Source organism: Glycine soja, chromosome 11 (genome assembly GCF_004193775.1).
Source record: "Glycine soja cultivar W05 chromosome 11, ASM419377v2, whole genome shotgun sequence".
Lineage (NCBI taxonomy): Eukaryota > Viridiplantae > Streptophyta > Magnoliopsida > Fabales > Fabaceae > Glycine > Glycine soja.
The window spans coordinates 36,648,810-36,665,544 of record NC_041012.1 but is presented as its reverse complement, the minus strand read 5'-3'; the positions used below and the strand labels follow the sequence as shown (position 1 = coordinate 36,665,544).

General features: G+C 28.9%; 2 protein-coding genes and 1 long non-coding RNA gene across 5 annotated transcripts; 1 reads left to right on the top strand and 2 right to left on the bottom strand.

Annotated features, from left to right (window-relative positions):
* Positions 1–1,636: 1,636 nt before the first annotated feature.
* LOC114376464 (uncharacterized protein At4g28440-like) lies at positions 1,637–3,349 on the top strand. Its single transcript, XM_028334595.1, has 2 exons — positions 1,637–2,077; positions 2,860–3,349. Exons 1-2 carry the CDS (start codon positions 1,828–1,830, stop codon positions 3,048–3,050), a joined length of 441 nt encoding a protein of 146 aa, XP_028190396.1. The 5' UTR covers positions 1,637–1,827; the 3' UTR covers positions 3,051–3,349.
* Positions 3,350–4,826: 1,477 nt separating this feature from the next.
* On the bottom strand, positions 4,827–5,455 carry LOC114375151. Its single transcript, XR_003658721.1, has 3 exons — positions 5,337–5,455; positions 5,132–5,205; positions 4,827–5,023 (listed from the first exon to the last, which is right to left on the bottom strand). It is a non-coding gene; the product is annotated as an uncharacterized LOC114375151 (long non-coding RNA).
* A 2,070-nt stretch (positions 5,456–7,525) lies between these two features.
* LOC114375310 lies at positions 7,526–11,110 on the bottom strand. 3 transcript variants are annotated; one of them, XM_028333082.1, is made up of 3 exons: positions 10,987–11,110; positions 8,701–8,859; positions 7,526–7,994 (listed from the first exon to the last, which is right to left on the bottom strand). In XM_028333082.1, exons 1-3 carry the CDS (start codon positions 10,996–10,998, stop codon positions 7,734–7,736), a joined length of 432 nt encoding a protein of 143 aa, XP_028188883.1. In that variant the 5' UTR covers positions 10,999–11,110; the 3' UTR covers positions 7,526–7,733. The 3 variants fall into 3 exon arrangements, with proteins under 3 accessions (XP_028188883.1, XP_028188885.1, XP_028188884.1); XM_028333084.1 differs by lacking the exon at positions 10,987–11,110 and adding an exon at positions 10,365–10,919; XM_028333083.1 differs by lacking the exon at positions 10,987–11,110 and adding an exon at positions 8,947–9,323.
* Positions 11,111–16,735: the final 5,625 nt, after the last annotated feature.

Below are 16,735 nucleotides of genomic sequence, written 5' to 3'. Positions count from 1 at the left end.
ATGTTGAAATGCCAATTTTAAGGATTACCTTATGAGGTGTGTAATTTTTAAATTATTAAAATAGTTTATATTCTCATAATACATAGAATATTTTACAAGAAAAAATAAGAGTTTATTTTTAATGTATTTTCTATTTAATATTTTTTTACACTCTTAATCAATTAGAAATTATTTTAGATATATTTTTTAAATAATTATTTTAAAAGTCAATATTCTTATCCTACTTAAAAAATAAACAAGAGTTTAATTTTAATGTATTTTCAATTTAATATTTTTGACGCTTTTAATTAATTAGAAATCACTTTAGATATATTTTTTAAATAATTATTTCAAAATGAATAATCTTACCATACTTAATAACTCATAATTAAATAATATATTATAATTAAATAAAAAAAACTATTACAAAAATTATTTCTTACCTCAACTTAATGTTTGTCATCTGGTAGACTTAAATTTGTAAACCTTCTTCATCTTAAAAATAAGAAAAATTATAAATGCATATCTAATTTTCCTTTTATCTTATTTGTACTCTTCTTTTCAACACTGTACTATTTTTTTTAATGTATTTCTCTTTCTTTCTTATCACGTTAGTTATTATGTTTACTATCTCTCTACATTTGTTTTCTTCTTTTTCTCTGCTTTCCGCTCCAACCTCCCTTATTTTTGGATAAAAGTTGCAATAACGTGTGATTTGTTTTCTTTTTTAAATTATTTTTTATTTAACTTAATTAAAATAATAAAAATATCATGACACAAAGTAATATTGGGTTGTACGTGTAAAAGTGTTTTATACTAAAAGTGTATATACATTTTTCTCTTATTTATTTTTCCTAGGTAAGACGTAAGTTTCATATGGTAAACCTAATAAAAGTTTGGGAGGGGAATAAAAGTATTTTAAGATGGATGATAAAATGAGTTAAATTCACCAAATCAATTCTCCAGAAAAACAACTTGGTGGATTAGATGACTCAGCTCACAAACCCACCAATACTTGATAGGTTGAAGGTGGAGTGGGACTGGTTGTCCTGATTAACTCATTAACATGCCTTTTAGTTTTTTTAAAGACTAATATGAGTTCAAGAGATTGTTTATAATGAAATAACATCAAATAAAACATAAAATGACTTTTTCAATAAAATAAAATTATTTGAGTTGATGGGTATTAAGATGATCTTTTAATTTTTTTTGTAGTTTTAACGAATCAATCAAGTAACTTGTTGATCCATCAACCCAATATTCTATCTTTTGACGGCAAACCTGCCAACCCACCAAAGGAGGAGGTAAATTATGTTTCACAACCCATTTCCTTCAATGGTTCAACCTGCACTTGCCTCACTTATGATGGATTGAAAGTTGGTCCACTTTCCCTCCCTACTTTGAGAGTAGTTTGAAATGAATTATATTTACTAAAAGAAATGTTTTTGGATTTTAAAAAAAAAACGTTTTTTTTAAATAACGTGGAAAAAAAATCAAATTCTATTGAATATCTATTTTAGAATGTATATAAATAAATTAAATTTTTATTTTAGGTATGATTTGTTTTTGAAACTAGTCATGGGCTCCGTGGGCCGAGAACAATAGGTAAAGTGTGCCTAGTCACGACTCACGTGAGAGAATTGGGCGATTCTGTTCCGAAACGACGTGTCGCATCATTTCCAACAGAGAAAAGTGAAAGCTGAAGTGCCACTTGAAGAAGAAGCCTTTAATGCTCTTTCCTTCTTTCACATCTCTTCAAATTCCACACACTACACAGAGCCACAGCCCAAAGAATATAAGAAGAGGAAAGCGAATTCCCAAGCATCCATTCATCAGAGAAACCGCAAAATGGCTTCAGTAGCGACTAAGCAGCAAGAGGGTGAGAAACCGGCCAAGAGAAAACCGGTTTTCACCAAAGTGGATCAGCTGAAACCGGGAACCAACGGTCACACTCTGGTTGCTAAGGTGTTGTCCTCCAACACTGTGTTGCAGAAGGGACGACCCTCTTCTTCGCACAACATTCGCCCCACTCTCATCGCCGAGTGCCTCATCGGCGACGACACCGGCACCATCATCTTCACCGCGCGCAACGAACAAGGTAACCCCATCATAACCCTTTTCGTTTTTTTTTTGTTTTTACTTTCTTAAAAATCAAAACTTTTTCACTCGGGCACCTTTTATTTTAATTATTTTCTCAAAATTGATCTGCGGTGTTCTTGTTCTTGTGGGATTGTGTTTCGAATAGTGGGTATTTTTCGGGATGGGGATTGGAATTTTGATTCTGAAGTGGCTGACTCTGTGGGATTAGAATGCGTATGTTTCATGGATGAATTTTTGCATGCTTTCTCAAGTTGCTCGTGTCATTCGAGGGAGTAACTGTGCTTTGCTTTGAATGGATTTTTTTTTTTTTTACTTTTTCAATGGAAAAATTTTGCTTTGAATGTTTCTAGATTGGATTGGGGCTTATTAGTTCTTTTTTTAAAATCCAAATCAGTTACTATCCTTTGGTGTTACCATGATCTTACTCTTCATTTAGCTTTATTCAGTTATTTCAGTGACATGTGTTTGTGAAATTGCATATCATAACTTTGTAATCAGAGAATGATGTTTGTTTCTAAATTTGTTTTCTTGAAGAATTTGACATGCCAATAAACTAGTTATTGGCTGTTTTAAGATGAGTATCGTTGATCTTAGTCTGCATCATGTGTCAATTATGCTATAAGTTTCAGGTGATTTTAGTATAAGTTACCTCTCACAAGATTTTATTGATTGGTAACACTTGATATATGGTATGTGTTGGGTGTGTTAGATAAGACCCTAGCTTATGTTCTATTATGTAAGATAAAGATGTAACTTTTTTCCCTACCTCATTACTTGCAGTTGACATAATGAAAACCGACAACACTGTGATTCTTCGTAATGCAAAGATTGACATGTTTAAGGGATCAATGAGGCTTGCTGTTGACAAATGGGGCCGCATTGAGGTCACTGATTCTGCAAAATTCATAGTTAAAGAGGAAAACAACCTATCTCTGGTTGAATATGAATTGGTGAACGTGGTTGAGGAGTGATTATGCAGAAGAGTGCAAGTATGACTTTATGATTTGTTTATGATACAATGTATACTGGTGAAGGTAAAAAACATAACTGTTGGTGGATGGATGGGTTGGTATATACATTCTTACTTCTGTTGGCTGGTATTTTCCTATAACATGTTTGACATCTTTTAGGGTTAAGTTGATTTCACTTGAACAATGTTGTGTGAGTGATCAAGATTTGCCATCTATGTGAGCAACTGTATCCAATGAACCTAAGAAAAGTATAATATTCTGTTAATATAATTATCCATATGTTTCTCCATTTTCGTGTATATCTACTTGCAACAAGTATATGGACAAAATTTGGATCAAGCTCCGATTATCTTTGCTAGCAAGTTCTTCAATCTGAGAAAGACAAGTGGGTGTTCAACTAAGGATAAGTGTGAATATTGTAATGTGTTAAATTGCAAATTAGACCCCATAATCACAATCATCCAGTTAATGACTACGGAGTATATGGAGATATAAGGTGTGGTTGAAGGAAGAAGAGAGGACGCGGGTTCAAATTTTTTTCAACTGATATTTATAACAAAATTAACCAATTAATATTTCTCAATAAAAAAAAGGCTATGAAGTATTGTTCTGACTAAATAAAAAACAATTCATGTCTGAATTTATTGCTATTGTTGTGTGGATGCAAAAATTTGCTCTTCTCTTTTGTAGATGTCATTTGGAAATCTTGACCTTTTGGCAAGAGTTGCTTCTCTTGTATATATATGGCTTGCGAAATGTAAAAATGTTTTTTTTTAGTGTATGTCAGAGCCTAGAACTAGTGTCTTGAGTTTTTGCAGGATTTTTTGTCACCTGTCTTCGAATTTTGGCCTTTAGAAAAAATAAAGAACAATATTTGGACACTTCAATATTTGGACTTTTTCTGTATTTTTTTTCCACATCATATCTATCAATCAACTAAGAAGCACCTATATCTATCAAACATAAATCTCTTTTAAGAAGCACGTAATAATGACAGTAAGCAACATTATATTTATATTAGGACTTGTTGGGATTTATCTCATTTATATTGAGAGATGTAATTTCAGAGGAAAAAAATGGGTAGGTATAACTGTTAATTGTTAAAAATGAGATAAATTTATGACATTATAATTTCGGACGTTTTCTTCGTTGTACTCATTTTCTCCTCTCGTTATAGGAAACCAAATCATAATTGTCTATTATGGAGTTAGTCACTATCAAATTGGCCATGAAAATTTATTGGACCATCTTTCGCACTAGAGACTTCGCTAGGCTGGCTTGAATGATGATAAAGCTGTTGACTGTAGACCCTCGTAGACTGCCCAAGTAATAAATTTTAGTTGATTACAGAAAATCTGTTTAAAGGAATGTGTCAAGAGTCTGAACTCAAAAGCTACTGCATTATGGTTAGTTTAATTACTCATTAGTTATTATAGTTGCACAATATCTTGTAATTCCAATATTTAAAGTTATTCATTTTAGTTCTTATGATGCCGTTTTTATTTATTTTAGTCTTTATGCATGTTATTTGTTTTTGTTTTATTGTCTAAACTCATAAAGACTAAAAGTGATTAAAGATAGATGTGTTTAATGAACATGAACAATTAAAAGCACGTTGAGTATAGGAATATGAGTATTTTTTTTTCTTCTATACTTATGGAATTGCTTCTTGCACTTCCCATATTATTTTCAAAATGATCATTTCAAAAGTAATATAAAAAGTACAATAAGCAATTTGGAGAGTGCAGAAAATAAGAGTTATCCTTCTTACACCAGATGGTTTTCTTCTATACCAAACAATTAAAGTAAAATGTCCAAATTATTCTTCACTTAAAATTGAAATACACTCATCGCCTCTCCTCCCTCGTGACACAACATTCATTTACAGATTTACAAATCCCGATTGTGTTGCCATGAGTCTCTCCCCTTCATTTATCCCTTCGATCATCTTCACCATTTTGTGGAGTTGTCTCCTGAAGACAATCCATATGAATGATACAAAATGAGAATCTGTATGAATTGCGAAACCGTATGAACCTTACAGATTACAAATTCGCACACACAGACGACAAAAAAATTACCTCCTTTGTCGTTGCACTGCAACACACACCATGGCAACAACCACGAACTGCGAACAAACTATCGCAACAATGCACTTCAACCAAACCAACCACAACAACAAACAAGGAGTTTGGTCAAAATGAAAAATGATGTATAATAACAACGAACCAAAGAAGAAGAAGACAGGGGTAAGATTAGAATTTTAATAATTGCTCAAGAACATACTTCTGAGATTGATCCCGAAACAGGGACCGGGCTAGTCCCGAAACATGCTTCTCTGATTCATCGGCTTTTTCATTTCCGACTTTAGGTTTGAAGTTGCTTCAGTTGTTGGCTTCAATGGGTCCAATCTCGTGGGACAATATTTTCATCTATGGAGGGCATGAAATATGGATTTTTTTTTCCAGTAAATTATGGATTCAAATACACATAATAATTGTTCACTATAGAGGAAAAAGTAATATCTAAAATATGAAATCAAAATTACTCCGTCCTTTCCTATTTAAAGACATAATCAACAATTTTTTTTGCCATTTTTTATAATAAGACTTCATTTCATCTATTTTGTGTATTTTATTTTTAATTAAATACTTTAAATTGTCTGTTTCTTTCTCATAAAGATTGAAAAAGATGAATAAATTTTTAATAAAATTAAGGATAAATTTAAAAAAAAATATAATTTTAAATAAATTTAATGCTAATAACTAAATTAATTAACTTGTTTAATAAGTAAATTAGTCAACTATGTCTAATAATTAAGGATGATGGAGTATAATTCGTTCAGAACAGAGAAACAAAGTAATTAAAATTGATAAAATAAGGTTATAATATATATATATATATATATATATATATATATATATATATATATATATATATATTTCTCGTTTTTGAACCATGGATTTTGGGTTTACCTTTGTGCTGCTCCTCTTTTCCAGGGAATACATTCTTTCATGTTGAATTTCTACATGATTATATTATGTAAAATAGTACCCATCTCTTATATTATATAGGTGAGGCTCATATTAAAATTTATGTACATTTAAGAAAAGAGGGTTAAACACAATTTTTTCACATGTCATATGAAAATTTAACAAGAGGATCCACCTTCTACAACAAGTAGCTGAAATTCTCTATCTATGTGGCTTGACTTGAATGTTGTATTAAAGTTTATGTTGAATCTAAGTTCTATTTCTACATTTGAGTGTTTTTCATTTTGTTTTTTGTTCTAATTAGACCTGTAGTACTTAGACCTTACATTAGACTAACTAAACCGAGACCAGTCAAGTGAATCCATTTGAAGGAATAAAGTTCTCCGATACTGTTTTAATGCTTTTGTAATTTGGCCACTCATAAATTATTTTATTGTGCATGTATAGGATTGAAAATTTGGTATATGTTCTATCTCCTTGTGACAAACACCTTTGTCTCAGCAAAATTTAAGAACGCATGTTGTTTTTAATGAAAAGAAAAAATCTATGATTGTATGGTTTGTTTGGAATATCATTTCTCTATTTAAAATCCTTTTTCATTTATATTAAACTAGGAAATCAGTTTATTCTAAACAGTGAAAAAAATAATAAATTGATCTTCTTTTGTAAGAAACTCTGCCACCAATCTTTGAATTAGAGCTTATTTTAAGTTTTTTTTGTTGTTGACAGGGAAGCTTATTTTAAGTTGAAGTTGATAAGCTTGTTAAAGTTGTTTCATTTTTAGTGTTTGCTTTATCCTAACTTCGATTTGGATCCCTTTTGTTGAAAATTGTTTAGCACTTCCTTTAATCCTAAAATTTCAATATCCAAATAGCAATGACTGTTGTGAATTTAGAAAAATTACTCTTTTGCACTCATTTAGAGTAGTATATCCACATAAAACAAGCATAAAAAGTTGAGTGAAAAAAAAAGACAGTGGCAAAGATTGAGAGAGGTAGAGAGACATAGATGAAAATGTGAATGGAGTGTAGTGAAAGAGACTTAATCCTATAATAACTGCGTTATCCCCTAGGAGAGAAAAAGACACAAGATAAGTGAGTCTCACCTGATTGATATGGCCAACTTATTTCATGTGTCTTTTTTTCCTCTTATTAAAGACTATAACTATAAGAAAGTCTTGAGGGATGGTGAGAGGGGTGTGAAAAAATTGAGACTTGTGAACTAATACTTCACGAGAATCCCTAAAGTCCAAAAGGAACCATAATAATTTTTTGCCGCTATTATATTATTACTTTTATGATTAGGATTTGCTTCACTTGCCAATTAATCAACATCTATGTAATTTATGTACACGATATCCACGTTTGGAGCACAAACTTTTACAACTAACTCTAAATTAAAGCTGGCAAGATCACAAGTAGTACAAAGTAGTTCATTGGGTATACAAATGTTACTCTATAGAATGGTGCTAAAAGATCAGAATAATAAAATACACTCAACTCCCTTTTTTTATTATATTTTCATAGTCTCAAATAAAACAAAGTTACAACAAACAAACTTATGAAAGTTAAAATGGATCATTTAATAAGAAAATCAGTCTGAAATGAGAGAAAAATAATTTGTTAATTTTGACTAGAGGCAAGCGACAAGTTTGCACCGAAATATTTGATGTGTCACACCATCATATATGCTAGTTACTTGAACTTTTCTTACATTTGCTAATCTTGAGCAGGGCTTCAAGTAGTATAGGTATGCAAATGCCACGAGACATATCCACTTCTTTTACTTTAGAGGCATCATCAGAACATGAACAATTTGCTAATGTTTTCTTCTTCTCCGTTTCTTCTAATCTTAGTGTGTTTGGGAAGTACAAGCGTCCCTTCTCACCTGGTCTTAATCCAATTAGATGGCCAAGGGATACACTGTTGTCTTGAAAGAAAGATGCTGTGGACTGGTTGTTCCAACACAGAAAACAGTTAGAAAGCATTTATTTCACATAGCCTCATATTAGTGGTGGATTCAGGACCTTGAGTTAGTGGGGTCAATTTTCCTTATTTCTTTTTAATGTATAATTTTTATTATTAGCTAGAAAAATATACAGTAATTATGAGGTAGTGGGTTCAAAATCATAAAGGTAGAGGGGACAAAAATATAAAAATTCATGTCACTTATAATTTTCTTTAAATGTATGTAGGTTCAGCTTGCCTCTGAGGATCTATATGAAATACATTACTTTGGGAAATTGATAGTTCTCACAATTTTGAAGTCTACATTAAATTAATGCTAAAGAGTTTAAACCAATATTGTGGCAAGTTGATGGCTTGTGACATGCTCTCATCTTTTGTAAAACATGGAAAGAAATGTCAGCCACACATGGTTTGCACAGAATTCATTTCCATAATAACATAGATTCTATCAATTATTGCTTAGAAATAAGTCGTTAATATGTTCATTTGGGCACACTTCGACTAAAAGTACTGTAAAGTTACCTTAGATAGTTGGACTTGAACTTATAACTTCAGTTGTTACAACTTACTACTGGATACCTTTCTCTTTTTTCCATAGTTATTTTCATTTAATGAAGTGACAAAAAGCCTTATATCCAATCAATAGAGAGAAAAAAAAAAAGAAACATAGGATCAGGGAATTCAGATTACCTCAGTGTCAAGGTTGGAGGATGAGAATGAGGAAAAACTGGTGGATGGAATGTGCATTGAGTGTGGCTCTACTGGGGCAGCTGGGAGGGACTCTGCATCTCTAAATCTCATATTCAAGAAGCCAAGACCGAATGGCCATCCAATAGGCATCTCATCATTCTGAAAATTGATGGAAGGGAAAAAAAATTAGCAGCATTACAAATATAAATCAAGTTTAAGTGCTTACTGAAAGGTTATACAAAGTACATTTTTAGTAACATCAGCAGAACAGTCACAAGAGTTCCCACAAAAGCAAGGTGGCAGAGAAAATTATGATCAATAAATTGGCATTTCCTGTAGTAAAGTACTTTAAATCATACAGCCAAAAGTTATGACTTGGCTGATTGAGCGTCTTCTTTATCAAACTTCTGTCCAGTTAATGGCAAGTATTCCCATTTTGGATAATGAAGAAAGTGTAAAGTTCAACTTACAAAACAAAAGCTTGAAAGAAAAAAAAGGTTGTACTGAATTGAAGAAGTTGTGATATGATATGTATGCTAAAACAACAGAAAGGAAGAACAATATGGAAGTTGCATTGCTGTCCAAGTTCAGCAGGTGTAATTTTCATGAAAATCTTTCACAAATTCTAACATTACATTGCTGTTCTATACCATCCTCCTCGTGGTGTTAATTCTTTGCTCCTTCAGTCTTGCTGATATCACAATGTAATTCTTCCCTTACATAGATGTAAATAAAGGAAAAAAACTAAGTAAAAGGGAAGATCATAAAATCTATTTTCAAATAACCAAAAAGCATGCATATCTGTCAAAAGAATCATCTCAAAAGTGAGGTTGGTAAGATAGTGTCATTAGATTCTAGAACCCACATAATTTTTTCTGACCCCCCCTTTGGCTTCTAAGTCAGACAGTGAACTCTGTCACTGACCACCATGAATCTTCAAGTCATATTTTACAAGCCTAATTATTTCAGCAACTAGGTTCTATTTTTAATGGCTAATTTCAAAAGCAAAATATATTGAATTATCAAGGGAAACAGAACTGAGATAAAACCCATGGTGATTAAACTGTCTATATAATTCCGATTTAAGTGGTGTGTCCACTAGTAGAGCTTTAAAAATCATGTTCACGATTCAGTGTGGTTTTGTATGGGCTCATTTCTCCAGAAATTTCCCAGATCTATTTCCCACCCTTACCATACATTATTTTTAAAATATTTTGCTACTTTCGATTTTGGATTTGGCCCACATCATGTGCCTTTGCTAGATTTCCATATCTTGTTACATACTATATCAAATGAAAAGAATAGTGAGTCAAAACCATAGATGAATGGTTTTACAGATAATTGTTCCTCAGCGACAAAGACATTTATGTAAGAGACACCGTGTTCCTACACCATCTAATTTAACATTCTAAGCTAAAAAATTAAAATTGGACCTACCCTTTTCCTGGCTTTAACTCTCTAAGTTGCCAAATTTATGAAATAGTAATCTTCCAGACAAGGGATCAGCATTTGTTACCCCATCTTCTGTAGTGTACCATTTTTCTACTTCTAGTAGATGACATGTTGGCTTTACAGTTCAAACCGCATTCTTACAATTAAGTTCGGACAACAAACATTTGATGGGTTTAAATGAAATGTTAATTCGTATGGCCACAACTACTTACATTATGGTCCTAACTTGAGACACTATTGGGGTCTTTTCTTCATGTCAGTCCATCTGGAAAGTACAAATTTTACAGTGCACACATTGATCATAGACATTGTTTTCTTTTCATTATGCTAGTCCACCAATTCCAGGAAAATAACTAGAGGCTCACATTAGAGCAGAAACTCAGTTCCCAGTTCCATCAAATATGACTCGCAAGATTAATTCTTATAAGCAAAAAACAAAAACTACAGAAAATATATGTGCTTCACAAACTGACTCCTCTATAATTCATGGAATCAAAAGACTGCTTACAATTCAGAATATAATTAACAACCACGCACACAAAGAAAAACCAGAGGCATAGAAATTCAGTATCAATTCCAATTTAAACATTTGACGGTCTAAAAACATATTAACATATAAACATTTCACAGTCCAAGAAGCAATAATACACCCAGAATGAAGTATTGTTCTTTTGCAGTGATATAAATGAGAAAAAAAAACTGAAAAAAAGAATGAGAATGAGAAGAGAGATGCCGAATGGAAGAAGAAAATGGAGAAAAGAAGACATATTTTGAATGTCTTTTTAGTTATAATTTGGGCAGAAGAAAAGCAAAAGGGTAGTGAACTATTATTACCTCTGAAACCATGGTTTGTCTGTGGCCTGTACCGAGAAGTTGATGACAAAATGATGATCACGGAGAAAGAAAAAAAACTGAAATTTTTGTATTGCAGAGAAACCGAAGGAGAATTTAAGTGTCTCCTAACTAGTGTAATAGTATCCTTCCTTAAACGTTAGACATTTAAGACTCCGGGTCCCACATCGCCTGTTGATTGCTTGAGTTGAAAATTAATTTTCCACACCAAAATTGTTACACCAATTAATTAATGATGTTTCAGGAATTAATCAGCAGCGTTATATACTTTGGTCAATGGATGAACTTTTTAATGATTTACACTTTTTTTAATGCATGAGATTAGTGTGAATTATTATTTATTAATTTTATTGATGATTAATTTTTATAAAAATATGATGGATTATTTTATAAATTTTCTTTTATTCCAAAATTTAATTACTTTTTATCGTCCACGAATTGGAACTCAAAATCTTGTTTAATAAGATTGAATTTAATATCATTTAGATTAATTATTTATTGATATTTAAAAAGTTCCTATATAAATCGATCTAAAATAGAGTGAAAATTCTGAAGTAAAAATATATACTTTTTTAACTTATTCCGGATTTTAAGTAAATAATGCCTAAACCAACTAATAATAGAGAAGGGGGAAAAATAAACAAGGCATACATAATAAGAAAATAGTAAGATATTTTCATCTCCAATCTGACATATAATCATCCAGTGATTGAAATTGGGGTTATTAACTAATCTGGTCCCTAGCATTTTAATCTAAATTTGGGACAGAGACCAAATTGATTATATGCATGAAAGCAAATATTATATCTAATTTTGAGATAGAGACCAAATTGATTATGTGCATAGAAGTGGGAAATTAATTAATTATTAGTTGCAAAAGTCAAGAACCAAATTGTTCTTTTCTCCGTAATATCAATAATTATATTGATTGATTGACAAATGCCATGGTCATGATCTTTAATTTGTTTTTCTTATAGTGACAAAATTTAGTATCAATTGAAAATATTAAATTAATATTTACCTTTCAAAATTTAACTCTGCTGTTTAATTTAGCCTGGGTATGGCATGACATGGCATTCATTAAAAAGTCATATTAGAAATTTCTTTAAAGTCTATTTAAATAAAAGGTTTAGCTTTAAGTCATTTTAAAATCTCTTAAATCTTGTAGTCTAACGTGTTTATTATCATTTTTATTATTGTTGTTATATCTAAAAGAATATTATTTATATTGATAGGTTTACTAACATGATGAGCCAACCTATTTTAGACCCTACTCATGTTGATAAGCTTTTTAAGCTTGTTTGTGAGCGAAACAAATCCTTTAAAAAAAAATCAAGTTAAATAATCAGTTTTTTTTTTTTTAAAAAAGAAAAGTTTAATCAGGTTACGATTATAAATTGAATTAAAGAAACTTACAATAAGTATATATACAAGTTTCTCTACAATAAAGTATACAGGTTAGGTGTCATTGACGCAAGGTTAGACTTATTAGCATGATCTATTTTTATTCCTACTAGTGAAAAAACAAAAACAAGAAATAAAATGGTTTGAAACATCCATAATTTATGCCAATTTTTTTTGTTTGAGTTTATAACGAGGATAAAGTATTAAAATAATTAATTACAAAAGTAATTAAAATTACGATATCAAATGAAATCATGAACTAATTATTAATTATTTTTTATCCTACAATTATTAACTAATTTTCAGATACATTTTTTTTAACTTTGAAAAGGATAAAATGCAATTGGTTTATACGTAGAAGTGACGGGGTTTTCAGTGCCAGACGTTATATGCACCTAAATCGGGCGAATAACATAGAGCTTTATTGTGCTGTAAAAAAATAGAGCTTTATTATGGGTTATGATATTCATCCACCCCAATGGGATGAATTGAGATGAAAATAAGAGAGATAGAAAGAAATTAAAAAAGAAGCTGAATGAAAAAAGTGATAGATATAATATGTGATAGGATGAAAATAAGAAAAAAGAAATAAAAAGAATAATTTATATGAGAGATAAAAAAAAGATACATCAACAAAAAAGAAATGGATGACTAATAGTTTCTTTTACTTATATTATTAATAACACAAATTTAGGTTATGTTTGATAAAATAAATTGTAAGTTGAAAAATTAATTGATAATAATAGGTAGAAGGTGAAAAATTAATTTGTTAAATAAGTGTATAGTAAAACTAATTTTTGAAGTAGTTGAAAAATATAAAATGACAGAAAAATAAATAAATTATGATTTATTTTAAAAAGTAAAAAAAATGAATAAACATATTAAATATAAAACTGAAATAAAATATAAAAGTTAATGTTTCAAAAAATGTTATTTCAAATAATATTTCAAAAGAACACTAAAAATTATTAAGACATTACTAAAAAAAATTTATTTATTCAACCGATTTTCAATTAGAAAAAACAAAATAAAAGATAGTGAAATATTTTATCGAATATAACCTTAATAATTTAACGTTGCATAATAAAATTTGTTAGGCTTAATTATATTTTTTTTATTCATAATTTTTTTATTTTTGACAAATTTTACTCTCTACAAATTAATTTTACATATTTTATCTATATTAATTTTAAAAAAAAACATGCAAATTTTACCTAATGCCGTTGAACTGACATTTTAGATATATTAAATTTTCACAATCGAACAGTTGAATATTTTGATGTTCTCTCAAATGATTTGCACACCAAATTTTAGATAAATCGAGCATTTATAAATAGTTAATATTATAGTCGACATTTACTTATAATTTAGAAAAGAATATCATATCTTAATTTTTTTTATGGAGTATCAAATAATTTTCAAGCTTTATAAAATTTTGTGAACCCAATCTACTCAATAGAATATTTTAATTTAACGGTTAGATATCGTTGAAATTTAATATATATATATATATATATATATATATATATATATATATATATATATATATATATCAAGAGTTATTAAGAAGTAACTCTATTAAGAATTACTCTTAATAACTTGATCATCGCTCATATAAAATTAAATATTAAATTATTAAATTAAAATGACTAAAAATATAACCTAAATCTATCTTCAAAATGCATTTAATTTAATTTCTAAAATTTAAACTCATAAAATTAACTTTGAGTAGAATTAAATTACTAGAACGGAGCAGATGACGATGAGTTCTAATAGTTATCTAGAGATTGCCGAATCATGCACATGGCTACAGAAAGTTTATCTGCATTTGGTGTCTCTTATTTATGGGACGAATCATGAATTTATGAAAATGAATTACCCAATTGATTATTATTCTTATAGCCGACAGATAAAAAACTATACTATGATGAAAGGGAAAACAGATATGGACACAAATCCACTGTCAGTTTATGTATGACTATATTAAGAGCTTCCTTTTCCTTCTCTAATAAGGTATTTATTACTATTATGAGAGTAAGGTATTTTTTTAATGTTATTAAAACATTTACTCCAATAACGTAATGGCTATTTTCTTAAAAAAAAAATGCCCATTTTTCACCTCTTTAATTTTAAAATGAACTATTTTTTATTCTCAAACCCGTTTAAATAGCTCTTTACATGTGAACAAAAAGTAATTGGGATAGTTCTTGAAGATCAAATATAACGCCTTTCAAATTTAAAGAGACCAAAAATAGACAAAAAAATAAAATGAACTACAAATAAATTTCAAAAATTGCAGAGGAAAAAAAACATTTTACCCTAAAGTCAAAATATATGCAACTCACTTTTTCAATTATTTTTACAAATAACTAGTGTGACAAGTGGAGAAACATGTCACACAAAATAATGTAAGTGAGGTTAATACTTCCGTTATAATGAACCTTATAAATAAGTAAAAGATATGGACATAAACTCATTGTTGGCTTTTATATGTGCATGTTCGACACAAAACTATTGGAAAATTTATATTTAACAAAATAATTGATAAGTTAATTAAAGTTTAAATAAATTAAAAACTGAAAAGTTAATTATAAGCGAAAACATTTGTTTTTTAATTGGAAATTATTAAACCAGTTTATTAAATTAAAAGTATTAAGTAAATTTATTTAATTAACTATAGTTAATAAATATAAAATAATTTTAAAAAATTATATAATTATTTTTATTTTGTCGACAAAAACATGTTCAGGTGCCAAACGTTTTAATTTTTTTAATTAATTCTGAATTATTATTTTTATTTATTAAAAGATAAATATTTTATTAAAATAAAATAAATATCATAAAATTATAATAAGATATAAATTATTAATTCAAATGTTCCTGAATAACATATACACAAAAACGCCACAAGTTAATAAAATAAGCTGGTTTAGTACATATTTATATTTTGGTTAAATAATTTTATAAATTATTCAAATAAGTTATAAATTTATAATCAAGTTAAAATACTTGTAAAATAACTTTGGCAAATATTAGTCAATGTCCTGAAGGTATGTTGGCTAAGTAAAACAAAATTCAATTTATTATTTCAAAGGTTTTGACGAGAACGAAGTTTGAACACGAAGGACGTAAATATCATTTAATATTTGATTTATTCAATTAATTTTAAATACTTAATAGAACCTATTTAACATTCCTTAATGAGTATTCTTAAAGATACCAATAGTAAATCTAATAACTTTTGAGTTTCTTTTATATACTTCTCGTATTCGTCTTTTTAAATCACATTCTCCAAGTTACTGTTATTCTTTTATACACCTTAAAAAAAGATATTCTTTTATATAAGCTACTTTTGAAAATTTATGAAGAATTCAATATTTTTTTCTTCTAAATTTACCTTTTATATTTAATAAATCAAGTTTAATTATTATACACCTTCCAATAAGTTTTATTTTTCACTTTTCCGGTGTAAGTGATTGTACCAACATTACTATTTTGAGAGAATCAATAAAAGGAGAAACATAAATGAAGAGATAAATTAATAGAATATTGAAAAAGGTAAAAAAAGGAGAAGAGAGAAATTAAATAAATTATTGATTTTTTAAATAAGTACAATTTTAAATTTTTCATTAAATTTAAGATTATAAAATTATTTTGACAAACCTTTTTTTTTAATTTTATGAATTAATTAAAATTGATTGATTAAAATAGAAAGAAAAATAAATATTTATATCCTCGGTTTTCTTTTATTTTCGTAATTATTGTTGTAAATTGCTGTCATTTAGTTTTTATTTACTTTCTAACAGTTAGTTTTTATGCTGTAAAAAAATTAGTTAGTTTTTATTTGTTCAAAAACTATTTATTATCAATCAATTTCTAACCGTTAGTTTTTAATTTATAATTTTAATTTTATATAAAATTTGATTTCTGCTTAGATGGAAAGGTATTGTAACAGGAGGCAAGGAGCGTGGGTTACCCCTACTCCGTACCATAAACGCAAAAGCCAAACGTTGTTCCTACACTATTGTACCATTGAAATGGTTCCACGTGGACTTGTGTTTCTCTTCATTAAATTCCATGGGATCCAACAACATTTATTATGGGTTAAGGATAGTTGGTAATTGGTATATGGTGGAGTACTAATCTTAATTATGACGATAACGAGGTCTTATATCGCTTTTTGCGCACTCTTTTTGGGCTCTTAATAATGTCATCATGTTATACTAATTTGTAAGTATATAGTGGTATAGATGAAATGAGATGGTTGAATAGAAGCAATGACTACCGATGATAAACAACATATATGGACTATGTATATCTTTGTTCA